The 27,823-nt window shown below is 36.9% G+C and overlaps 1 protein-coding gene and 1 non-coding gene across 6 annotated transcripts in view; one reads left to right on the forward strand and one right to left on the reverse strand.

The window, feature by feature from the left end:
• Mkln1 (muskelin 1) overlaps nt 1–27,823 on the reverse strand; it is a 141,234-nt gene that overhangs the window by 65,091 nt on the left and 48,320 nt on the right. For 2 of the 5 annotated variants that reach the window (XM_006979423.4, XM_076565979.1), the window contains 6 exons: nt 26,384–26,526; nt 24,671–24,759; nt 22,197–22,306; nt 20,692–20,884; nt 3,016–3,093; nt 963–1,028 (listed from right to left, as the gene is read on the reverse strand). In XM_006979423.4, the coding sequence (XP_006979485.1) occupies nt 963–1,028; nt 3,016–3,093; nt 20,692–20,884; nt 22,197–22,306; nt 24,671–24,759; nt 26,384–26,526 (679 nt within the window). Of the gene's footprint in view, nt 1–962; nt 1,029–3,015; nt 3,094–16,900; nt 16,987–17,501; nt 17,697–20,691; nt 20,888–22,196; nt 22,307–24,670; nt 24,760–26,383; nt 26,527–27,823 lie in introns of those variants that run through there. The other 3 variants (XM_042273007.2, XM_076565981.1, XM_076565982.1) reach the window with 3 other exon arrangements.
• LOC121828417 (small nucleolar RNA SNORD45) lies at nt 862–947 on the forward strand. Its single transcript, XR_006070890.1, has one exon. It is a non-coding gene; the product is annotated as a small nucleolar RNA SNORD45 (small nucleolar RNA).

Here is a 27,823-nt window from a genome sequence, read left to right on the forward strand (position 1 = left end):
CATTGGTCATACTAAGTTCTGTCATGACATTTGTCTATCACTTGAATCTTTGTTTTCCTCCTAAAATCCCATACATTCTCTTTATTTAAATGATCTTTTTTTTCCCATGTGTTCTTTCTCCATCATGCACTGTCTCTTTCTCACAGACAGCATAGTAATAAGGACCCTGAAACTCTGGGGTGAAGTGCATTTTGCTGGAAATTAAAGGGGTTTTTCTAAACAATTTCCCTTAGTGTATTATTAGTAAGAAAATAATTTATGTATAAATTTGCCCCTTTAACAAACAAACATAGGCATGCTTGTTACTCTGAAACAGGAAAACTAATGCCTAAAAGGCTATATCGTATTCAAGCCTACTTATGTAGGACAGGCGAGTATTTGTGAGAAGGGGAACAGATTAGAAAACAAAATCCTATACCCTGAAAGAAAACTTTTCCAAAGATACTCTAATAGTATTTTCAAATTCTAAAAGTTGTTATAAATATATATCTAACACTTAGTTTCAAGTTAAATATTCAATTCTTATTAATACCAATTTTTGAAAATAGTCAAGATTTAGTATATCATATTTTTCTAATTACTTATAAAATAATATGAATCTACAAAAGAAATATTTTTATTCCTGATGTACTGAGTCAGCACAACAAAGTAACAAAATGGTGTAAATACTCTCAGAAAAGTAAAATGCTCCGTGAGCAAATCCTGGCATGGTCAGAGTAAAGTTTTATCAAGTGGAATTATGTGAAGAACGCGTCTCTTAGGGTGTCGATGGTCAGCTGTACAGCAGCCTGCTCTCTCAGTGTCGATGTTCAGATAGTATGCAGTCAACGCTGTCCTCCCTTAGGAAGTAATATAAATGTAGGCCAATGATGAATTCTGGCATGTACTGCCTGAATTTACTGCTGAACTCCACGTACACTTTAGCTCTAGAATTCTGCTGGGACACTGCTAGCATGACTCACCTGTCTGAACATCAATAACCATCTGATGGCCCCCTCTCATTCCTGGCCGGTTATCTTCTCCATCACCTGAAGAAGAAAAAGTATTTTCTATAAAGATACAATAAAACTTACAATTCTAGAGGAGTAACCTCACTTGTACGTCTATAAAAAATAGTAACAATACTCCACATGCACTCCTTCAAAATATTATAAATAAGTGAAAGGAAGAATAAAGGAAGAAATACCTTTGTTTCAAATACTGAAGAAGTTACAGGATTCTAGAAAATGGTGTGTGTGCATGTGTGCTGAGGAACAAACCTAGGTCCCCACAAGTGATAAGCAAGTATTCAACCACTGAGTTATGCTCTCAGCCCTAAGATTACAGGATTCCAATATCACATTTGATATAAACCAGGAAGCCTAAGGTTTTCATCATAAATCTCCCATTAGTAGAAATAAGTTAGTTTGGCAAATGAACTTCCCTGATTTTTGTATGTAAAACTTACCATCTAACTGTGCACAGGAGTTTTACAGGAATACTATAAAGTAACTGAAATATCAGTTTTGATACAGCCACGAGTAACTTACTGATGAGGAATACTTTTTGAGAAATGCACTGTTAGGCGAGTCTGTCTTTGTGTACACGTCAGAGAGTGTATTTACAGAAATCAACATGGGACTGCCTATTGCACACCTAGCCATATGGCAAAACATGTTACTACTAAGTACTTCAGCCAGCTACAACGCCTCTATTTTTCAGAACAGCTAATCACAGAAAAAGGCTCAGTACTAACACTAAATAGGAATGTTGCGGCTCAATTAAAGCTCATGGGATCATCATTATGAAGCCCATGATTATACACAGAAACAGGGCACAGAGCCAAACCACTGTACTCGACAAGTCTTTTTCCTTCCTCACAGCTAGATGCCCATCAGATCCTGATGACCGTCATCACTGAGGACTTGCCCTTCTCTTCTCTCCTGTCAGTCTGTACTGCTTTTTTCAAGAATAAATTAGCAAAACACTAAAATATTAATTTCTACCATGTGTTTTGTGTATTTAATCTATTTTCAAATACGTGTGTCTTTGAATAAGTCACCATACACAGAACTATGAAAGTGGGAGTATGTTCACACAACAGAGCTTATATAAGTTCAGGAGGAATTTTTGGCATATATTAATGAGTAATGCTATGAAAACTTTCTCACAAGTGAAGAGAAAGCCTTGAAGACATATGAAGACCACAAAAACCAACTGAATACCTCGAGAGCCATCTTTCTTCAATGTAAACATGTGCAGTAAAACAATGTTTCTATCTGTCAAAAGTGAATGCATACAATAAAGTGACAAAAAAAATCTGCTCATACAAAAATAATGTGTTAATGAAGAAGACTAAATTCTGAATCAGATTTTGAGTTTTAAAAACAAACAAACAAGTCCCTATTAGAAATAAATGCCCCCTAGGGTCTGTGTCTCCAAGAAGGAAGCATTAGATGTGGTCACTAAGTCACTCTGATTCAAATGAAGTGCCTTTTAGCTTCAACTGTACTGTGTTTTAATAGAATTGCTATGTCAATGACAGTTGACATAGCAATTCTATTAAAGTTTATCGCCTGCCCCTCTTATTCTCAAAAGGTCCTGCTATGTTTAGTAGCGATTTTGTAGAACTTGGTTTTCCAGGAACACATACGGTGGCACCACAGCGTGCCTACTATTTTACACACCTCCATGAAAGGAGTTTGTAACAGCATTCTGTGTAAAGAACAAACAACCTTGTGCAACATTTTGTCACAGTGATGAAACAAGAATTTAAAAGATAATCTAAATACAATAAACTAGGGCTGGGACTATAGCTCACGGGTAAGAGTGCTTACCTATCATGTACAAAGCCGAGTTCAATCCCTAGCCTCAGGGAAAAAAATTATGATAATAATCCTCTCTGCTACCTAGATAAGGAACCTATGTTCTCTATCAAATACCTGCTCTTTATTGACAGAGTAGGAAGATGCTTGGGCCATCTAATGAAAACAGACTGTAAAGAAGAAACAGAACAAGCCAGACAGTGCAACTCACCTTTGGTGCTCTTAGGAATGATCTGACTCCACCTCGGCTTATACTCCTGCTGACTGATATACTGATTGAACAAGCCATCTGCAAGTATAAAAAAGAAGAGTTCTATCTCAGCTGGCTCTTCAACCTCCCAGTATGATACCCAAATACAAATAGTAAACTGCCAGGAGATGGTGGCACACGCCTTTAATCCCAGCACTGGGGAGGCAGAGCCAGGCGGATCTCTGTGGGTTCGAGGCCAGCCTGGGCTACAGAGGGAGTTCCAGGACAGGCACCAAAGCTACACTGAGAAACTCTGTCTCAACGCCCCCCAAAGTAAATTATTAGTTGACACAACAGAAACACTGCATTAGCAGCAGCACATACTAAACTTAGGTTCCCATGATGACTACATGAGTCACTATAAAGTTACTACTGAGCTCATAAAGAAACATGTGACCTCAACAAAGACCCCGAAAGAAGGAAAACTCGGAGAGGAAAAAGATGACAATTTAAGGCTGGAAACCAGAAGCAGCAGAAAATAGTTAATAAATAATCTGAAAATATGTTTTATTTCACTGAAGCACGGCCATGTACACCTTAAAAATCATTTTTGGCATCAATATAAATACAAATGGGAAAAGAAAGAATAATTGAAGCCGGGAAGAATAGTTGCTTTCTGGTGATTTCTCACCACCATTCTCTATTTTATTTACTACCTTTAAAATCTTTATCCCTTATAATCAATAGATTCTTGAATTCCAATGTCTTCCCCATGAAGAGCCCTTAAGAGTTCATAGATTTTGTTACCAGATTACAAAAAAACAAAAACACTCTAAATAAGGACATGACCACCAACAGCTTTGGTATAGGCACTTTATATTACAACCTCAGAGAAAGAGAAAACTCTTTAAAATGCAAATTCCTGTTTTCTTTGGGTACAAAGTGACAGATAAAAGTACTGCCAGCAGCAACAGAACTGTACTTATTGATGCTGCCAAATGTTAAAATCTGTTTTGTTTTAGTTCGTTTAAGTCTAAAAACAACTCTGAGAGGATCTGGAGCTCCTCTTCTAAGATGGGGAAGTCCATATTTAGAGAATTAAGGAACTTGATCAAACGCACACACATCTCAGGTAGTGGAGCTGGGACTCCAGGCCACTTTGCTTTTCTTCTCAGTAAACTTTTCATCTACTTCCAGAGGAGTTATTACATTAGTTACTATAATTATATGAGACTGCACTTCCTCCACACATCTACTCTACTCCAAATGATTATCACACCCTACACCCATGTCTGTCACTAGTTTACGAACGATGTATTGAATCAAATTCTAGATAACAAAATGGAAGAATCTTCTAGAGGACCTGTAAGCAATGTTTCATTGTTTCTAAACAGACATACAACCAAGAAAAGAAGAGGCTTTTATCTTCTGGACACATTTTCATATACATATGCAGTATAAAACATGTACAACTACTAACTCCTATTTGTAGAGCTAGGGAAAGAGTCAAGTCTACAACAATGACAGCAAAGAGAGCTAAAGAAACTAGATGACTGGGTCAAGCAGCCAGGAAAGTTAGCTTAGCCCTGAACTTCTTGTGAAGTCATGTAGTAGTGACATTCTCCTTACCAAGCTCGAGTTTTCTTTTACATGTATCCAAACAGATACCTGACAGTGTGCTCATTCTCTCATGAATTCTGTCCTTTGATCCTGATTTCTATCTGAATGAGGATTTTCCTGTCACTGGAAACAAACAAAATGTTGTAAAATGTCTCTTTTCTATAACTTGCATACTTAGAATCTAAACAACCTTCCTAATCTCTTTCTTTTCTGGGTTAATCAAGAAGCTGTTGTAAACAACCCTATATAATCATTGAATTTCTTCCTCTTTGCCTTTGTAACCTTATAAAATTAGTGGGAAAAGAAAGTTCCTTTATAAATCAGCACCCAAGCTGGATGTGGTCGTTATAAGTTAATCCTTGCACTCTGGAGGCTGAAGCAGGAGGACAGCCTTAAGAACGAGGCCAGCTGGGGCTATGTAGCAAGTTGCAGGACTTCCTGGGCTACAGTTCAAGATTCTGTCTCATCTCCAAGTCCTTACGCACCTAGCAGTCGGCACTTACATTTTCGGTGTTATAGAAAGGAGGAGAGTATATGCAGCACAATTTAATTTAATGAATGTGTCTATTACATAATTCCATAATTTTGGAGTCTTTCTTTATTCAGCTCTCCTGACCAAAACCTCCAATATCATAGGATTTGGGAATTTTTTCTCCCCTTGCAGATAGTGTTGGGCTCCTGTTCACTGTAGTAATGATGATAGAAAAAGAAAACAACAACAACAAATTACCCATAAGTCTCTGAAAGGGAGACTCAGAAGTTCTAAAACGCCTTTAAAAACTTAAAAGAATGTAAAATGATTCATTCAGCACTAGGTTAGCCTGTGGAGCTGGCTCAGTGGGTAGAGTACTTGCCCTAGAGCATGAGGCTGAAGCTTGAGTCACCAGAATGCATGTAAAGCCGGAGTGGTGAGGCACACCTGTAATCTCAGTGCTCCTACAGAGAGGGGGTGGGCATGGGGACACAAGAGCCTTTGTGGCTTGTGGGCCGGTGGTCCTGGCGGGCCCACTGGTGAAGACTAAGAAGGTTCGGTTGCAAACAAGGAGGAAGGGGGAAACTGACACTGAAATATTAATTCTACTTAACAGGAGAGCCTAGGGAGGATGACGTAAATATATACAGAAAACTGAAGGTGGAAAAAGACAAAGTAAAATGCCAAAAAAAAAAAAAAAACAATAGGAACATAGTAAATTTTACTTTTCTGTTTGTTCTTTGAGACACGATCTCACTATGTAGACTTGGCTGGCCTAGAACTCACTATTTAGAGGAGGCTAGCCTAGAATTGACAGAGATCAACCTGCCTCTCTCTGCCTCCTGGGTGCTGAGATTAAAACTGTGTACCACCATGTCTTTTCCCATTTTCTGTAGTTTTTTTTAAATTAGCATGTATTTCTTTCCCTGTCCCCCTCTCCTCCTTTCGTCCTTCCCCTCTTGGACTGGATGTCATGTGTCCCTGTCTGGTCCCAAACTCACTATTTAGCTGAGTATGACCCTGCGAAGGACTATGATATTACGTGTGCCTTCCTCAGTCTGTGGAGTGCTGGGATAAAGCCCAGGGCTTGAGCACAGTGGGCAAGCACTTGCCAGCTGACCCACCTCTCCAGACTGGAGAAAAAATTTCAGTGAGGAATTTAAAGATGCTTATTTTAAAAAAATCACATCAGTTTTAGGAGGAAGTCAAACAGTTACTAATGTTTCAGTAAGTCTATTTCTGACAAAAACCTGAAACAGGAAACCAGAAGTCCAACAAAAGCAGAATATCTTAAAGAAATTAAAATATCACTCAGAAAAAAAGCACACTAATAATAAGTTGCTAATAATTTTCAAACTATTTAACTTATGTCCTCAGCTTCAACACATTTCCTTTGTTCTGTGACTATGACTATATTAAATAAACACACTTAATAAAGTCTTCACTGGGCACACAGTATTTTTTTTCAACAGCAGAAATGCTTTAAAAATACATAGTTAAAAATGAGACTCAGGAAGTTTTTTTATTAAAAGAAAAATGTTTAAACATCACCAATGATCAAAACAAACCCTAGAACATCATTATACCAATACTACCTATTCTCAAATTTGGTTCCTCATCCAAACAGATTACATTCAAAGAAATACTCAAGTATCTAGCTTATAAAGCATACAGTCCTTTTGGCTCATTCAAAAACATTTTACAAAATTATTCATTTTGGCAGTTTGGTGGCACTATTAAGGAATGTGCTAGCTAGTTTTATGTCAACATGAAACAAGAGTCATTTGGGAAGAGGGACTCTCAACTGAAAAAATGCCTCCCTAAGGTTGGCCTGTAGTCAAGTATGTAGTGCATTTTCTTAACTAATGACTGATGGGGGAGGCTCCAGTCCATTGTAGGTGGTGCCACCCCTGGATTGGTGGTCCTGGGTGCCATAATTTAGAAAACAGGCTGAGCAAGCCATGAATAAGTAAGCCAGTAAATAGCATTCCTCTATGTCCTTCTGCTTCAACTCCTGCCTCCAGACTCCTGCTTTGAGTCCCTGCCCAGATTTCCTCTGATGATGGACTGTTACCTGGAAGTGTAGGGTGAAATAAACCCTTTCCTCCCTGTGATGGCTATTCTTGACTGTCAACTCAACTACATACAGAATTAACTGAAACCCAAATGACTAGGCACACTTGTAAGGGATTTTTTTTTCCTTAATTAAATAATTTGAAGTGGGAAGACTTACTTCTAATCTGGGTCTTTCAGGTGAAGATAAACCTTTAATCCAGATCTTTTTTGGTGTGAAGATCTACTTTAACCTGAACCACACCTTCAGCAGGCAGCCTATACAAAGGACATGGAAGAAGGAAATGTCTCTCTCTTTTCCTGCTTGCTCTCACTCTTGCTAACAAGTCCGCCCTTCACTGGCATTAGAGCCAACTTCTTTGTATATACTGAATAGATATATTTCGTTATATACTAAAGACCAGCTGAGACATCCAGGTTGTGTACTAAACTACTACTGGATTCTTGGAACTTCTGTTCATAGGCAGCCATTACTGGATTAGCTAAACCACAGCCTGAAAACCATGCCAATAAATCTCCCCCCCATCTATATATATATATATATATATATATATATATATATATATATATATAGAGAGAGAGAGAGAGAGAGAGAGAGAGAGAGAGAGAGAGAGAGATTCATTCTATACAGTCTGTTCCTCTAGGGAACCCAGACTAACATACTGCCCAAACTGCTTCTGGTCGTGGTGTTTTATCACAGCAGTTAAAACCCGAAGACAGCAGAGGATATAGAAACTGTAGGAAGTAAAGCACAGGCAGAGGAAGGAGACCACTAGAAATGTCCCTCTGAAAGTTATACCTAGTCCATTCCACTCTCTCCTTCCTGTCAAGCCATGAGGTAAGTAGCTTCTACCACATGTTTCCACTACCATGATATTCTACATCACTACAGGCCCAGAATCCACACAGTCAAGGACTGTAAACTAAAATGTCTTGAAACTGAGAGTCAAAATAAATAATTCCCTACTTTAGGTTATATTTTAGTAACAGAAATACATAAAGTAGCTAGCTTACAGAAAGCTAACTAGAACCCTGAACTAGTAAAACTTTACAGCAGTAAAGCATAGCTTATTAAAAGTATTGATACTGGTACCAGACTATGGACACCCAAATATTGGCTCTGTCACTGACTAGTTATGCAGTCATAGCAAATTAATCATTCTCCTCATTTAATAGAGACAATGATAATACCACACATACATCAGAAAGCAGGTATGACAATTACAGAGTTCATATGAAGGAACTTAAAAATACAAGGTCCATTGTAAAACTCCAAACACACGTTGTGGTGGTGGCGGCAGCAGCGGCGGTGGCAGCAATAATATCGACAATGGTGATGATGATGTAGTGTTTGGAACTATATTTGGTAGAACACTATTAATCTTTTTTGTGCACCAAATGAGAAATATAGCATTCAATCAAATAAGAGTTAGGAGAAGGAGAGAATACCAAGTAAAGAATAAAAGAAGCTATCTGGAAAGAACTAGTCTTGGAGAATGAGTTGGAAAAGGATAATGAAAAGAAAAGTAAACAGCACAGAGAATACGGGAAAAACAAAAGCATGAAGGCAAATGAGAGGGACTTCTGGGAAGAAGCCATGTTTTAAGAAGCAGAGTGGTGGTCATATGGGAAGAGAATGTAGCTTTTGCATTATTGAGCACTGCTGAGAATAAACAGAATTCCAAGGGAAGAAGAGTAAGGAAACTTGCTACTCAGGACAATAACTCTAGCCTCTGAGTCTTAAAAAGCACCTTAAAATTAGCCAGGAGAAACCTGCTCTATCCAGACTAGTTTGTTTTGTTTTGTTCTCTGCCTCTTGGGTGCCAAGATTAAAGGCAGGCGACACCCACCATAGCCAGCACATCTGAAGATTACTAAAACCATTCAGATGAGTAAGAACCAACACAGATGTCACCCTAAGATGCAGAAAAGGAACGAGGGATGCAGTGCAACAGGTGAATCGCTAAATAAAACCATGAATGTAAGAAAGTAAGCAAGCATTGGTGTAAGACCTTAGCACCAAATCGACATGAATGTTGAGAAATAGACATGATAAACAGATGGAAACAGTACGACAGCCAAAAACAGAAACCATGAATTGTCCAAGTTGAGAGAGAAAAAAGTGCCCGAAATACTGAAGAGATGAAGATCAAGCGTTCAGGAGACCCCAGTGATACTAACAACTGGAATGGGACAAAGAGTTCAAAGAAGCATGGAAATGAAACACAGATGTCAAGCTTAACAGGAGAAGTAAGAAAGTGAGACAAAGGAAATGAAGAGTAAAACAAACCACACAATTTTTAACAGGCTGAGGAGTTCAGCACTGTAACTGAAGACACGCTACAAAACAAGCTCAAATGAAGGCGGACTATTTAAACAGCCCAAGAAAAACAACAGATTTCTTTCAAAGAAACAGACAGAAAAATAACAACACACTTTTCTCAACAATAACAATGGTGCCAGTTAACAGTGGAATAATAATCAAAATATGTTTGAAAGAATAATTGCTAGCTGGCTAGTTGGTAGTGGTGGTGGCACACGCCTTTAATCCCAGTACTCAGGAGGCAGAGGCAGGGACAGGTGGATCTGATCGAGGCCAGCCTGGTCTACAGAGTGAGTTCCAGGATAGCTAGGGCTACACAGAAAAACCCTGTCTCAAAAAAAGGAGAAGAAAAATTGCTAGCCAAAAGTTCTACATCCAACATAAAATGTCCATCTTTAGGAGACAAATGTTTCAGACGAACACAAAAAAGAAAAGAAAAACACCTTCTTTATTATAAGAGTTTAAAGGCTGTGCTTTAAGGCAAAGGAAATAAAATCTTAGATGGAAGACCAAAAATGTACACAGTAATAGAAACAAGGAAATCAGTAAAGATAGGGGGAAACTCATGAACTCTGTATAAAATGAAGCAATATTTACAGGGCCTCAACTATGCCATCATAAATAACAATGAATATATGAGTTATGAGTAAATAAAATGGAAACTCCACTTATAATCCATGTATTAGAAGACAAAAAAGGGCCGGGCGGTGGTGGCGCATGCCTTTAATCCCAGCACTTGGGAGGCAGAGCCAGGTGGATCTCTGTGAGTTCGAGGCCAGCCTGGGCTACCAAGTTAGCTCCAGGAAAGGCGCAAAGCTACGCAGAGAAACCCTGTCTTGAAAAACCAAAAAAAAAAAAAAAAAAAAAAAAAAGACAAAAAAGGTGATGAAAAAATTTTTAACTGTATATTTGTCATAATTTTTATCAGAAATATATTATGGGCCGGGCGGTGGTGGCGCACGCCTTTAATCCCAGCACTTGGAAGGCAGAGCCAGGAGCATCTCTGAGTTTGAGGCCAGCCTGGTCTACAGAGCAAGATCCAGGACAGGAACCAAAACAACACAGAGAAACCCTGTCTCGGAAAAAAAAAAAAAAAAAAAAAAAAGAAAGAAAAGGAAGGAAGGAAGGAAGGAAGGAAGGAAGGAAGGAAGGAAGGAAGGAAGGAAGGAAGGAAGAAGGAAAGGAAGAAAGGAAGAAAGGAAGAAATATATTGTGGAATACATTAGAGCCAAGTACACAAAGGGAAAACTGAAAATATTGAAAAGCAAGAGATGACGAGCACAAAGAAGAAATAAAGAGAATAACAAAGCCTAGAAAGTAAAATGGTAAGCTGGGCCCGGCTGTGAGCGCCTATAACCCCATGGCAGCAAGGGACAGAGACACGAAGACCTCAGGACAGGGCTGGACTTGGGCAGCCTCACCAAAAAGTGAGCTTCAGGTTCAGTGAGAGACTCTGTCTCAAGAGTAAGGTGAGAGGATGACAAAGGAGCACATTCATCATCATCAACCTCTGGCCTCTGCATGTGTGCACACAGACATATGCATCTGCACTCATGCATGCACACAAACCATACACACACAGATCAATACAAAAAGAAATAACATTTGCAAGAGTTACTTCTTTAACACAGGATATAGAAAAGTTCAAACTAGGGCTGGAGAGATGGCTCAGTGGTTAAAGAGCACTGGCTGCTCTTCTAAAGGTCCTGAGTTCAACTCCCAGCCACCACATGGTGGTTCACAACTATGTATAATTAAATTTGGTGCCCTCTTCTGGTGTCCAAGCATACATGCAGGCAAAATACTGTACACATAGAAAATGAATCATTTTTTTAAGGTTGAAACTAAAGACTGAAAGGGGCTAAAGTGCTTGCCTAACATGTACCAAGCCCTGGTTTTAATCTCCAGAACCACATCACACTGGGCATTTTAGCAACCCTTCGTAACCTAAACACTCGGAAGATGGGGCAAAAAGACCAGAAGTTCCAAGTCATCCTCAACTACAAAGCAGCCTGGGCCACCTTTAACAACAAACGAGACCACCTTTAATAATAAATACTACTGTTTTTAAAATAACGAGAAAGATACGTCGTGCAAACACTGTATCAAAGTGGGTAAACAATACATAGTAAAATTTAATTTAAAATAAAAAAATTAAGATGTGTAACTAAAAACATGGCAACAAAATATGGGAAGAAAATTAGAACCATAAAGAGACATGCAATTCTTACTTACATGGAAGAGTGTTAAGATACATTCTCCTCAGGAACTACTGATAAAGATTTGTGCAATATGATAGCACACTGGTAGCAAGTCTGACCTGCTGGATGTATATAAAATACTGCCCCTCAACAACTGCCAATATTTCTAAAAACTGAATAAAACTGGCTATATTACTACAAGTCTAAGTTTGAAAGGACTGGTAATCACGTAGCACACAAATCTGACCACTATGCAATTCCATTAGAGGTCAGTAATAAAGACAATAATCAAAACAGGAATGTATTTGAAAGTTAAAAAAATAATATTTCTATAAAATTATGACTCACCAAAGAGCCATTTCATTACATAACAAGAACAGTGAACCAGACAACAATTAAGTAGACATAATTTTTATACCCTTACTGCATGTGAGAAAATTTTAATATCTGATGATTAGCTAGGCATGCATCTAAAGATGTTATAAAAAAGATACAAAGGCTAGGCGTGGTGGTGCACGCTTTCAATCCCAGCACTCAGGAGACCAAGCAGAAGGATCTCTGTGAGTTCAAGACCAGTCTTGTCTACATAGCAAGTTCTCGGCCAGTTAAGGCTACATATTTGAGACCCTGTCTCAAAATAACAAACAAAATAACAAAGAGAGAGAGAGAGAGAGAGAGAGAGAGAGAGAGAGAGAGAGAGAGAGAGAGAGAGAATCTCAAAGAAAGAAAGAGGTAACAGTTAACAAAGCGTAATGGCACAGGCCTTTAACCCAGCACTCAGGAGGCAAAGGCCAATCTGGTCTACAGAGCGAGTTTCAGAACAGCCAAGGCTATTAACACAGAGAAACCCTGTCAGGGAAAAGAAAAAGAAAAGAAAGAAAAGAAGCCGGGCGGTGGTGGCGCAAACCTTTAATCCCAGCACTTGGGAGGCAGAGCCAGGTGGATGTCTGTGAGTTCAAGGCCAGCCTGGTCTACAGAGTGAGTTCCAGGAAAGGCACAAAACTACACAGAGAAACCCTGTCTCAAAAAGAAAAAACAAAAACAAAACAAAAAGAAAGTAACAGAAATTAGTTATTTCTAAACGACTGTTCTGGTGACAATGATGGATTTAAAAGAGGAACAATTTATAACTAACCAATATAAAGAACAAAGAGAAATAGCCCAGGAAATTCTGCAAACATTAAGTAGTTTAAGATATTAGAGACCTTTATCTCCCTAAGTTTTAAATGTAACATGTTAATAGACAATTCCTAACAATAACGTAACCAATTACAGCTGAAGCAACAAGCCTGATGAGTCCTCAACTGTTAAGACAAAATGAACAGATAGGCAGAGTGCTCCCACCAGGCCATTTCATGAACAGATAGGCAGAGTGCTCCCACCAGGCCATTTCATGAACAGATAGGCAGAGTGCTCCCACCAGGCCATTTCATGAACAGACAGGCAGAGTGCTCCCACCAGGCCATTTCATGAACAGATAGGCAGAATGTTCCTACCAGGCCATTTCAAGATAGATTACCTAACTCAAAGCTCTTCCAGGTAAGAAAGCAAAAAACAATTCAAATCTTAACACAGAAAGAAGAGATTAACTTCTGAGTTCACTAGGTGAAATTAGAACCTAAACCTGAAAGAAATATAAAGGGAAAAAACGTTATTTGTTCTTATTACTAATAAAAACTGGAAGAATTCAAGGTAAACATTAACCAGTCTAAATCTATGACAAACTCAAAAAAATACATGATGACCAAGTTTAGTATATTTGAGAAATAAAAAGTTAGCTTAAAATTAGAAAAATCAGCAACTGATTTCCTACATTTACGACAAGAAAAATTCATTATCAGAAATGTTAGAAAAAGCAATACAATTCAGTATTTGTTTGTTAATATAATATTCTTAGCCATTTGGGAATCTGATGCAAGGCCCTCCAAAATACCACATGAAACAGAATATGTAAGAACGTTATGTATAATATAATCATTAAGTTTCTGCAGACATTTTTCAGACTGAAGGAATTTCTATATCTAGTTTGCCATCCTCTATCAAGAACAGATGTATTCAGCAAATGTTTCTCCCATGTTTTCTGAGGTGATGATAAAGAGATTTGCTTCTGAGAATATGAACTACACCAGAATATACGCTACCATTATACCTTCAACCTTCTGTTAGATACCTCAGCTCCAAGACTTCACATGAAAGAGAAAGAAAGGAAAGGGGGCTGGAAAGAGAGAAGCGAGCCTCTTTACCCTAAGTGCAAACTGTGAAAACAAATACAGTGTAACAAGATTTGTGAGCAGCAACTAAAGCAGCACTGAAAGGGAAAATTTCAACACCAAATGCTGGAAATATTTAAAAAAGAATAGTAAACCAGTGGCTTCAATACTCATGATAAGAATCTAGGAAAAAAGGGAATTCTAGCACTAGGAAGGCAGAGGCAGGTGGATTGCCAAGTTCAAAGCCAGCCTAGACAATAAAACAAGTTACAAGTCAGTCAAGGCTTCATAAAAAGACTTTGTCTCAGGGAATGAAGAAAAAAGGAAAAAAGGAAGAACAAATTAAGGAGAAGAAAAAGAAACCATAAAGAGTAAGTCATGACATAAAGACGCAAAAAGGAAAATTAAAAAAAAAAAACTATGAATAACTTTATACTGATAAATTTAGCAACTTAAATATTCCCCAAAATGCATAAACTAATACTCCCTCAAGAATACAGAATACAAACAGTCCTTTATCTATTAACAATAATAGGTGTGAAATTTACAAGTCTCCACAAAATTAACTTCAGTGAGGCCCACTTTTCACCATTCATCCTTTTTAAAGTTCACCATGGTACTATTAATTCTATATAAACATTTTCAGAAAATGTTTATCAAAGAGAGACTCATTCTCACCTCATTCTTTCTATAAAGGCCAGAAGTACCCACACATCAGAACAAGGTATACACTTATAACAAACTTGCAGGCCAGTATCCAAATGTTCAACTATGTGTAAGAACACTCAATAAAATTTTGTAAATCAAATGTAACAAATAAGTATCAAACAGGGATTTTCACAGTATTGCAAAGTTGAATTGAAATCTTAAATTGATTATAGTTAATCTTAAATTAACTTAAATTTGAGCAGTTAACACAGCAAATCTTTTCACCATCTCAAAAGACACAGAAAACATATTTGATAAAAAACCAGTATCTATTCCTGATAAAGACATAGCAAACTAGATTTCCTCAATCTGATAAGATGCCTATGAAAAAACTATAACTAACATTTTACTTAAGGACTACTTCACAAAGCAAAGATATCTGTCTCCACACTGCTTACTATTCTATGGAAAGTCTGAGCTAATACAGTAAGAAGAAAAAAAAATGAAAACTATCAGGACTGGATGAAACGTGAAAGGGGTCTTCCAAAAGTGACTGCATGACTAAACACTCTCCTGAATCCTTCAAGCAGTTACCAAGAGAAGGGAATTTAGCAAGGCTGAAGAATAGAAAACCAACATAAAAATACCTGATTTATTCATAGACACTAGCAGTTAACAATTAGAAACAGAATTTTAAAAATACTATTTGTAATAGGAATATAAAACATGAAATACTATGGGACAACCAACATATATACCTAAGACTCAGCTACTAAAAACTAAAGACAGTGAAATAAATGTTAAAAGAACTGTAAGAATGGAGAGTATAAACCATGTTTAAATAAAACACTGAACATGAAGATTTCAATTCTTGCCAAGTTGACCTATGACTATACTATAAACTAAAAAAAAACATAGTAGACATTTTTTTAGACACTGACAAGCAGATTCTAAAATTCACAGGAGAATGCAGACCACCCAGAATAGTCAAAATAATCTTGAAACAGAACAGTGCCGGACTTAATACTACTGGATCTGAAGACTTACTATTAAGCTTGAGTAATCAAGCCGGTGTGATACTGGTGAAACATACTACATTGTCAAACAAGAAATGATTAGATTCCTACCTGGTACAACACACAAAAATTAACTCAAAGTCAATCACAACCATAAATGTAAACCTTAACTAAAACTCTTGGAAGAAAACAAGAAGTTCTGATCTTGCTCAGATTTAACATCAAGAGCATGGTAATAATCAAGAGACAGAAGGATTCTTACCATAGGTAATACTTCTGATGTTCAAATACACAGTAAGAAGATGGAAAGATAAGCCATAGACTATAGATTCTATTTTCTTTTTATTTGTTTTATTTTATTTATGTTTTTTTAAGACACGGTCTTATGTTTCTTAGACTGACCTCTAACTGTCCTACCTCCATCTTAGACTGACCTCCATCTGTCCTACCTCCATCTACTAAGTACAGAGATTACAGACCTGTATCACCAATCCTGTGAAAATATATTTTCTTATTTTTATTAGCATATATTAACTGCATAAAATAGGTTTCATTATGACATTTTAAATCATATCAGAATTTTGTCTCCCCTATACTCAAAGAATGTTTTCAAATCCCTTATATATGTTTAATAGGGCTGGAGAGATGGCTCAGCCACTATAGGCTAGGCTCACAACCAAAAATATCTAATAAACAACTTGTCTCCAGGTAGAAAAAGTCTTAAAATGCAGAAAAAAACCACAGGAAAAAAATTCACTAAAAAATGGGCAAAAGATACAAACAAATGCTTCAGCAATGAAGACACAAAGATAAAAATAAGTCTGTGAAAATATGCTAAGCATCATTTACAGGAAGAAGCTCTCTTTGGAAGCTGCAGAGTTGGTGAGGTAAGGCTGGCTAGTAGCTTTCTCTATTTCCCTGATCGCTCTAAGGCTTTCACCCCTATATTTGGCTCCGTGTTTTTATTTATTAAGACCGTTTAGAAATTCGTCTACAATGAAAAAACAAAATGACAAGACAAAACTAAAAAAGGTACCAAGCCACATGGCTAAACATAGATAAAAATTATGTGTTAATTTAAATATAAAACCTAGTCAGTAATAAGCCTGAGCTAATGGCCAAGCAGTTATAATTAATATAAGCTTCTAAAATATTATTTTATAAGCAGGCCACAGGACTGCAGGGGCCTAACAGGACCAGAGAAACCTTCCTATTATAATCATTAGTTACTACCAAAGTACAAATTAAAACCAGAAAATACATACATATGTAGTGGGTAGGTTTTCCAGCTTTGACCTGGAAGTACTACCCCTAGTGAGGCCTCTGGTAACTGCCATGCCTACCTATGACCTGCCCCTGGGGCAGGGCCAAGATGGGAGCCAATAAGATCCGAGATCCAGTTGTGCTGGGCTCTTGGTTCCTCATGGTCCTGGATGATGGGTGGTAGACTGAGCAGAGTTCTTCAGAGAACCCTGCTGGACTACACCTCACCTCACCTCTCCTGGATCCTGTAACCAACCCTTTACTGGCTATAAGTTACCCCAAAATAAGCCTCCTTTTTAACTACATGGAGGTGTCTTACTAATCCCCACAATAATACATATATCAGAATAGTCAATATTAAAACTATTGATAGATGTTACAACATATGGGCAAGGATGTGTAACAACTGACTTTTTTTTTACATTTGTTGTTTAATTTTAGAATTTCAAACATGAGTACTGTTTTACATCATTTCCACCAACCACTCTTCCCCTCCAACTCCTCCCATGCCCTCCTTACTCACTCTCAATTTCATGACCTCATCTTAATTATTGTCACACAACTGAAATTTTTATTCACTATTGTGTGAATATAAAACAGCAATGCTGAAGAACTGGCAGTTTAAAAAGTTAAACTATACATACAACATGGCACACAGTAACTCTACTCCTAAGTATCTACCTTAAAAAGTAAAAGTGTGTTTCCACACAAAGACTTATATACAAACGTTCAGCAATGGTTACTTGCAATAGCCCACAAGTGTGAGTAATCCAGATGTCTATCAACAGATGAATGTAGAAGAAAACTAATATATCTATATCATGCACTACTTAGCAATTAGAAAATGAGTATCGATAGGTGCAACAACCTAGATGAAATTCCAAACAGTTAAGCCAACTGAAAGAAGTCCAAGAATAGAATCTGGGGGGCTGGAGAGATGGCTCAGAGGTTAAGAGCACTGCTTGTTCTTCCAAAGGTCCTGAGTTCAATTCCCAGCAACCACATGGTGGCTCACAACCATCTGTAAAGAGATCTGATGCCCTCTTCTGGCCTACAGGGATATGTGCAGACAGAACACTGTATACATAATAAATAAATAAATCTTAAAAAAAGAATAGAATCTGTTTACATAAAGTTATAGAAATGCAAACTCATTTATAGCAACAGAAAGTAAGTAAATAGTTACCAAAGGATGGAATGAAAACAATGAACGAGGGCTAGATTACAAAACAATGTGAGAAAAATTTAGGGATTGTCAATGTTGGTTACTGTAAGTATAGTGGTGGTGGTGGTGTCAGGCATGTGGGCATACACACATATATGTCAACATATACCAAAGTATACATTCCAAGTATGTATAGCTTATAATGTCATTGTGTGTGTGTGTGTGTGTGTGTGTACACACCTCTAAAAAGACAAAATAACCTTGTCTGTTTTTTAAAAAGTTTAGTCTTATTCACTCATGAAAGTTTTAGACAGGTGTTAGAAAAAAGGAAGAAGACATACTCCAATGAAGATCACACTTAAGATTGTATTAATGAGAACATTAAAAACACTGGAAGAAGGCTTGGTTTGCTCCACTTTAAGGAGTTTGATAAAAGATGCTTCAGTGTCCTACTTTCCTATTCAGTGAGCAAGAACTTCTTGGCCTCATCTACATTTTCAGTGGAAGAGAAGCCAAAAAGTTCTGCACTGTTCTTTTCCTTATTTGTTCAACAAATCATCAACAGCAAAGTCAGCAGCAAAGTGAACAACCCTGAAAGGAATAGTTATTAACTAAGTGTTCCAAGGCAATAGACAGCCCTTAGCAGTAACAAGATGATGTGGTATTAAGTTTCAGTTATGATCACTTTTGCTAAACCAGGCTCCCTTTCTAGAGTCAGAAGTATAAAAACTAGAGTCAAGAGACTTGCACGCGCTTTTAACAGCTTCTCCTAACCATGGGGCATACAACTGAAGAGAGACTTTAAAATGTAACGACCATTAGCCTTACAGCCAATGACATTACACATGGTGGGGGCTGCTGCTTTCTAACACTAACACAACAAAATTAGATGCCTTGGTGGAAAAGATGTGAAAGAAGCCAACTCAAAATCATAAAATCACCTATATACTTCCCTCATACTGAGATGAGAAAAAGAATTAACTTTTAGAAATGGAGACATAGTTATGTACTTTCATTGGTAGCATTTTAATAGTTTCATATGGAATTATTATCAGTGTTCCTAAAGTATACTCAATTTCAAAACTTCACTTGTAAGTATGAATCAATTAAATAAATAACAACAATGTACAAGGCTTGGAGGAAATTTCACCAATGTATCTTACAATAGAGCTGGAAGCAATTGATTTTAGAATAAGTTTATAAAATAAAAAAGTATGAGTTCTGATTTCCTTAGTTAAAATACCCAATACAATATCTGAATAATGTAAGCACCTCGTAACAATGGATAATAACAACAGGGAGAATAAAATATAAGGAAGAAAAGGAATAAAATACATTATTATTCCTTATTCTTTGTATGAAAAGATATACTGAATTCAACCCTACAAATATGTTTGCTGAGACCGAGTCTCACATAGCTCAGGCTAGTCTGGAACTTGCTGTGTAGCTGAAGATGACTCTGAAATACTGATCCTCCTGCCTCAACTCTCCCCACTGCTGGGTTACCAGGCCTAGTTTATGCAATGCTTCTGAAGTTGCATGGCTCTGTGTATGCTAAGCAAGTATTCTACCAATGAGCCATAGCCCAGCCCTCCACAAGCTTCATATTCAGTATCTATAATGTTCTTTGTCACTATGAAAACCACTCTAGAAGAACAAAAAGGAGAAAAAGATAAAAGAAAGTTCTCATTCACTAAGGGATAACAGAGCCCTCTTTTTTACTTCAAATAGCTCTGAGACCTTAAATATTCAAAGTCAAAGTAACTCATTATGTTATATACACGTGTTGAAAGCCAAATTATAGGCCACTTAAGAAAGTCAGCAATTCTATAAGAAAATCAAGGATTATGTAGTAGTATCGTTCGCATTATAAAGAAAAACATTTTAATGCAAATTTCCTTGTCTGTTACATTTACTAATACTTTTAGAATATACATACAACCCCCTCCTATCCAAATCACACTATTAAAAAAATGAATATTGGGCTGGGTGGTGGTGGTGGTGGTGGCCGCCGCCGCACACCTTTAATCCCAGCACTTGAGAAGCAGAGCCAAGCAGATCTCTGTGAGTTCGAGGCCAGCCTGGTCTACAGAGTGAGATCCAGGACAGGCACTAAAACTACACAGAGAAACCCTGTCTCGAAAACACTCCCTCTTAAAAAAAAAATATATATATATATATATATATATATTTTGGAGCTGGGTGGTAGTGGCACACACTTTTAATTATAGCACTCGGGAGGCAGAGGCAGGTGGATCTTGAGTTTGAGGCCAGCCTGGTCTACAAAATGAGTTCCAGGACAGCCAGGGCTACTCAGAGAAACCCTGTCAAAAATAAGAGAGAGAGAGAGAATATTGGCCACTGAAAAAAATTACTTAAAAGAAAAAGTCATTGATAACAGACCATAACACCAAAAAATTGTTTCTCACTTGAATTGTTGTTAGTTAAGTGCTTGGTTTCCAGAATGACAGTTTAATATAGGTAAATAAACTCACATGTATTTCTACTCTTTTTGTAAAATTCCTGTGATGTTATAAACCTATCTTACATAAAAGAATTCCCTACTCCAAGAAGCTAACCAACTTTATGTAGTAAAAACACAAGAAAAATAGAAAGGAGTCTGAGTAAGCAGCATATATTCTTTTTGAAAGTTTCCTGTAAATACTGAAATTAAATTCCTAATATCCAAGGTTCTAAGTGTCTTACCATTCACAGCTTTTTCAATCAACTCTTCGCAAGCATCAAAGTCACCCTTCAACACCAATTTGTCGTGCATGTCTGTCAACATCGGGTGCTCCAGGGCGATCTTGGTTTTCTTCTGCAGGGACTCAAAAGCCTCTGTATAGTTGTGCTGTCTGAAGTGTTTCAGGCAAAGGCGAATGGCTTCTTGTTCGCGGTACTACTAGAACACAAGAAAAGTAGGGGGGGAAAGAGAGATGCTTAGCTGCCACTGTAGGAACAATAACAATAAAAACAATTAAGTTGAGCATCTACTATTTACCAAGCACCATATTTAATCCCGTTCATTAGTTACCATTATTTTCACCTGTCAAGTAATAAAACTGGAGCTTAATGCTACTGTACCAATTTGCCCAAGATTATAAGTATGTTACCCAAGGAGATCAAACCAGACACAATTCAAAAGCCTAAATGTCGGGGGCGGGGGAGGGCAAAAGGCAGCATATTCTATATTAAAAACCCCTTAAGGCTATAAATTTTGCAATTCTTAGGACATTAACTAATAACATCACAATACAGGTGCTAAGAGAAAGAGCATGACTTTGAAAGTGAGCACTCAATTTACAAACCATTTTCTTTAACAGGGTGAATGGCAGAAATAAATACAAGCTCAGAAGAATAATTGAAAAGCAAACAAGTTAAAAATACGTGCTGGAATTACCTCAAATTTTCTAAGTGTATTGCTTTACAATAAAAATAAAATAAAATTATATAGAAACACTGCATGACAATTAAAAAAATGATTTCCCTATAAACATTACCCTGGAATAAGACAGGAAAATAAGACCCCAAAAGACTTGAAAAACAGCCAGTTTATAGTTACCTCACTTCTTAACTAATAAAGGGTTATCAAATCCCTATTGCTTATACAATATAATTATCAATATGTAACCTCATTAAATAACCAGAATGATTCATATTCCCACTAACTTTATCCCCCGCCTTGGGCCTTAAAAATAGATTTATTATTAATTATCTATATAACATCAATTTTATTAAAGAGCGACATTTGGCTAGCCTGTTGACTTTAGGCATTTCAATCATGTTCAAATATTAACTTTCTATCAGATTGTAAAAATAACCCAGTAAAAATTGTATTCAAAATATTCATATCACTTTATAATAAAAAGTAAAACTGAGGGCTAAGCAAATAGAATAAAGTAACAGCAAACTGTAGAGCCCTAATGCCTGAGTCCAACATCGGGCTCAAGCACTTTACAACTGTGGGAGCCTCTCTGCCCCATTTCCTTATCTATGAAATAGCAAAGATTGGCAATTCCATCTCCTAAAATGGTAATGATTTGAATGAGTTAGGAGTGTTGAGCAGCTGACCACTACACTGTTTTAAAATGTTAGCTGATTAATCCTAACTTTTACTATTATTCCCAACATTTCATATTGGTCACAATAAAGAAATTGATACATTTCTCCCTCACTAGGTATCAGAATCTAATTTTAAAGCACAGGCCTACCTTGCTGTACCAGTTCAGACAGGGCTGCACTATATCAGGATCATCAATGCCACTAAGTTCAACATACCAGATGCTAAAATTAAAGCTGGGCCCCCAGGACAAAAGTGGAACTTTAAGGAGGAAAAGCAAAAAGAGGGAAAAAATTAATATATTTCAAATAAGTTTCAGCAAAGTAAAACTACTAATGTTTAAGTCTATATGGATTTACTCATCAAATTTCTGCACACATGCCACACACCTGCACTTTCAGTCCCCAGGAGGCTATGGCAGGAGGAATAAGAGTTCCAACATAGTGAAACTCTGTTCCAAAACAGCAACAACAAAATCCATGCATCACAGAAACAAATGAGTGTTCAACTTTTAAAAGACGGCTTGTGATATTAAAAAACAAATCTGACTGAAACCATCATGATATTTTTTAGTTAGTAAAAACTGATATAACTTCAAAGTCATCATAAATAAAATCCAAAATAGATAATGTAACAGAGGTTACTGATCCTACACACAGCTGATAATAGTATTTTTAAAACTGTATCCAAGTATAAACTAAAACTTCAATTATTTATCAATATATAATCCCGAAAACAAAGCCAAAGACAAAATACTCAATCTCAACTATGAAAGAAGTCAGTCTCAACTATGAGGACGTACCCAAATAATAAGGGAAAGATGCAATAACAATAAAAAAAAAAAACTCATAAGTTTTCTTTATTAAAAAAAAAAAAGACTTCTTTCAAGGAGTACAAGATGATTCAATAAAAAGATATAGTGATGTAATTTTCCACCTAAACAAAGCTAAAAGGAAAAAAATGTGCTCAATTACTTTAAAAAAAATCATCTTAAGGCTTAATCATTAAGCCTGAGGAAATATTAAGTACTCTTGTTCCAGTCAGAATGAGACAAAGAAGCCAATTTCTCTACTAATGGATATCACACTAGGCATTGTACTTAGCCAGTACAATGGGGGACGGTTGGGGGATAGAGAAACGGCTCGGCAGGCGGTTCAGAGCACTGGCTGCTCTTCCAGAGGACCCGAGTTTAGTTCCCAGCTCCCACACAGCAGCTCACAAACATCCTTAGTTCCAGTTCCAGGGGATCCAATGCCCTCTTCTGCGCTCCTCATGCACTAGGCACCATAATACATGGTGCACATACATATATGAAGGCAAAACATATGCATAAAGTAAAAAAAAAATCTAATTAAAAAGAACACATTTGGTTACTTGAAGATGACATGGCTGCCTATCTGCAATTTTAAAAGACTTGACTGGCTATCCAATATTTCTTTTCAACCACGAGGTACACAGAAGAAATTGAACTACAACACAAGTGCTTAAACGGCTTTAATAAAGCAGGGCTTTAGCCGGGCGGTGGTGGCGCACGCCTTTAATCCCAGCACTCGGGAGGCAGAGCCAGGCGGATCTCTGTGAGTTCGAGGCCAGCCTGGGCTACCAAGTGAGCTCCAGGAAAGGCGCAAAGCTACGCAGAGAAACCCTGTCTCGAAAAACCAAAAAAAAAAAAAAAAAAAAAAAAAAAAGCAGGGCTTTGTTGTGACTTGAATAAATACAAAACTTCCTGAAACCACAGTCCTGAGGGTCTCAACTATTCCTTTTGTGTCTACTCTTGAACACTATTATTACAAAAAAAAATTCTCAAAAATCAAAATATGGGATTCTGGAATTAATTATTGTTCTTCAATAATAAATATGACTTCTTTGGTTCCAATTTTAATATAATAGTGCTAAAGGTGCGAGGCAGAGATAGAAATCCAAAGGCTCAGACCTTAACATGCCTGCCCTCTAAATACTAAATCTAAAGGAACACAGAAGATCCTAAGAAGCCTAGCCTGAAGAATGTTTTGTAAGCACTTTCATAAGCTAAAACACTTGCTGATAAATATATGCCTTAAAGACAGTATTGTGAACTGTGGTTTGCATATCATTGCTGAACCATGAGATTGACAAGTTTAACCAGCATTTCACATAAAATGTGAAATATACAAGAACAAAAGCCAATGACCACATTACAGTGTCTTGAAAAACTCATCAGTGTTTGGTTTTAGCTGATAGTTCTAGAATAAATAAATGACAAACCTCCATGAATAATTAAGGCAATCAGATCACTACATCCCATAAAGTCTTGTAAGAACCCTTTCAAAAGAGAAAACACTTGGAAAAAATATCCTTACTAAATAGCTGTCACTTACTAATGGATTCATAAAGCAACAGTCAGCAAACATTTCTGTAAAGGGCCAACAGAAATCTTTTCAGCTTGATGGGCTATGTGATCTCTTTAAACCATCCCTCTGCCTCTGGGGCACAAAAGCAGTCAAAGCCAGTGTACAAACTAACCAGTGCAGCAACGCTCCTGTTAAAACCCTAAACACAGGGCCTAGAGACCTGGTCCATACACCAGAGTCTATGAACGAAAGACAGTAAAAAACTGTTTTTAATTCAAAACCACTAAAGCCTTACCAATTTTAATGAATCGACAAGGGAACATCTGTTCATCAATTTTATGTTTCAAGGTAAATGTTTCTTTGTTATAATCATTCTTCAAGCCACTGTTGGGGGTAGGGGAAGAAAAAAAACCTTCATATTATCAAACATGATTTCATAATTTAGTAAACACACTAAGACACTCTAATCTTATACTCAGATGTTAAGCTTTAAGCCAATGCTAATACTGTATATTCAAGACAATATAAGCAAATAATTGAACATGAAAACGTAAGTCAAAATGTGCACATCCAAATCAACTGCAATACTGCTGTGTTTTTTAAAACTACACAAAATCTAATGAAGAATGTGATATATTAACTAGAGAATATGGCTAGCTGTATGGAAATGTGTGACTATCTTTAATATATAATTTAATATGAAAAATATTCAAGTAGTAGGAAAGGAATTAAAAACAATTCAGTCTTATCTAACAAGTTCAACAAGGCCAAATATTAGAATTTGTCAAAGAATTACATTTTTTAATTATCTTTTTATCATTCATGCTGTGGGATGTCTTTCTGTATGCTGTGAATATGTGTGGCTCCCATTGGATAATAAATAAAGCTGTTTTGGCCTATGGCAAGAAAGCTTACAGCCACGTGGGAAATCCAAGCAGAGATATAGAAGAAGGATGGAGTCAAGAGAGACACCAGGTGCTGCAGAAGGAGCGACAAGATGCCAGCAGACCGGTAATGTCATGGCCATGTGGCAATATATAGATTAATAGGAATGGGTTAATTTAAGATGAGAGAGTTAGTTAGCCAGAAGCTGAAGCCAAAGGCCATACAGTCTGTAATTAATATAAGACTCTGAGTGATTATTTTATATGCGGCTGTGGGGCAGCAGGACATTTACAAATTTTCAAAACCAATGTTGGTTTGCTGATTTAATAGCATCTCCTTTAACTAACTAAATAAACAGTAACCCATATCACCTCTCGTTTAACCAAGATTGATACAAGTGTTCATAGGAAAACTCCTTACCATCCAACTACCTTACTCCCTAAAATACTTCTAGGACTTAAATCAGAGCACGTAACTAGTATTTACTTCAGTGTTTTCTTAACAGGATAACCATGTCACAAATACATTCTAAATCTTTTTTCTTTCCACTGGCTATATGACTTCTCATCATGCTGAGATCTAACTGTCTTAGAACTCCACTTGACTACGCTCTTTCCAAACGGCAAACACTGTGTGCTACATGCTGTCACATTTTGTTTTGTTTTCATTTACTGAACCTTCCCCTTTTCATCTCTAACAGTAAAATCTTAGAATACCATTTTGGATTGGACAATTCACATTTTGAGTTAAGGTTTATGTTTTCCAGTAGCAGGGTTTTTGCCCTCCCACCACAAATGGGTGGTTTGCTCTGGAAGTGTTTGGGACTGAACCCAGATATTTTCATTAGAAAGTTATTGAGAGATCAAAATTATGAGTAGCGAAAAAAGAAACCAACATTTGATTCTTTCTTCATTATTTAACAATTTTAACTAGTACCTGGTAGTTAAAAAAAAATAAAAACCAACTTAAGACACAGTGTTAACAAAGACACTAGAAATAAAACCAGAGAAGTGTTCTTTCTTTACTTTCTTGGAAAGGGCACACAGATTCACCTATGAAGAAAATAGACAAAGCCTACAGGATGCTCCAAAGACAGCCCTTCCATGCCCACAAGCAAACCCACCTAGACAACAGCTCTGTCATATTTTCTTCATTCATTCCACCAAAGACCTTGAATTTCTTCAAATTGCAGACATGGGTTTTCTCATATTTTCCAAATGTAATATTCTGAACTATAGCAGGCCTTTCAAGCTTCAGAATCAAGTACTGAGGGAAAAAGAAAGAAGAAACAACAAAACTATACCCTCTGCTTAAAACATATGACAAACTTTAGATATTGTAAGTTTTGACAGTTAACAGACTCATAAGTTCCATCTTAGGATGGAAGGCTGGAAGATGTTTTTATTTTGTTTTATTTTGTCTTAAAGCTAAGGAATAATTATACAACCCCCCTACAATGACTGTTATCATTTTTTACTCAACTGAGGTCACCAACTACATTCTTCTAAATGGTGAAACAGACTGAAAGAAGCCTAAGTGATGTAAATTCTAATCAGTGAATGATACTAAAGACATAACCGGACTAGAAATAACCAAAGAAGCAAGATTAAAATGCAAAAATAGCAACCTCCCACTTCCATGGAATGAAGTCGACAGATCGAAATCTTATTTTATTTATACGATATATATGTATCTTATTATATACTTAAAATTAATCAAAACTTACCAGAATTCATATCTTAGAATAAAATATTTAGATGTAATTTAGAGTAAAACTTGGATGCACTCCACAAAAGGCACACGAGTAAATCTTTAGGGTATTATCTTTGACTGGGGATTCCCAGGTGTAACATCAAGAGTACGTATCATCAAGTTTCACATCAGATACCCAGTTTTCCCAATATCAGTTGTTAAAGAGGCTGTCTTTTCTACAATGACTATTTTTAGCATTTGTCAAAACCCAGGTGGCTGTAGCTGCAGGGACTTACATCCAGATGTTCTATTCTGTTCCACCGATCTGTATTTCTGACTGTGCCAGTACTGGGCTTAGTTTTGGATCTGTAACACACCTTGAAATCAGGTATGGTGATACCTCTGCTTGCTTGATTACTTTCTTTCCTTCTTGATTGGGGGTGGGGAGGACAGGATTGATTTGGGTATCTGAAGACTTTTGTGTTTCCAAATAAATTTTAAGATTGCTTTTTATATTTCCATGAAGTATGGTGTTGGCCTTTTGACTGGGATTCCATTCAATCTTGTAGGCTACCTTTGTTAAGATAGCCATTTCCACAATTCTTCCAGTCCGTGAGCATAGGGGTCTTTTCACCTCCTAGTGTCTTTTTCAATTTCTCTCTTGAATTCTTAAGGTTTTCCACATCTTTCCCATCCTTGGTTAGATTTAGTTTAAGATCATAGTGTGGACTGTGAACAGGACTGTTTCCTTCATTCTTTTCTCATCGTGTTACTGGTATAAAAGAAGACTACTCATTGTGTAGCCTGCCACTTTGCTCAAAGTGTTTGTCAGCACTCAAGAGTTTTCTGGTCCAGTCTGTAGGATCTTATG

This window comes from Peromyscus maniculatus, chromosome 3, assembly GCF_049852395.1.
Source record: "Peromyscus maniculatus bairdii isolate BWxNUB_F1_BW_parent chromosome 3, HU_Pman_BW_mat_3.1, whole genome shotgun sequence".
In the NCBI taxonomy this organism is placed as follows: Eukaryota; Metazoa; Chordata; class Mammalia; order Rodentia; family Cricetidae; genus Peromyscus; species Peromyscus maniculatus.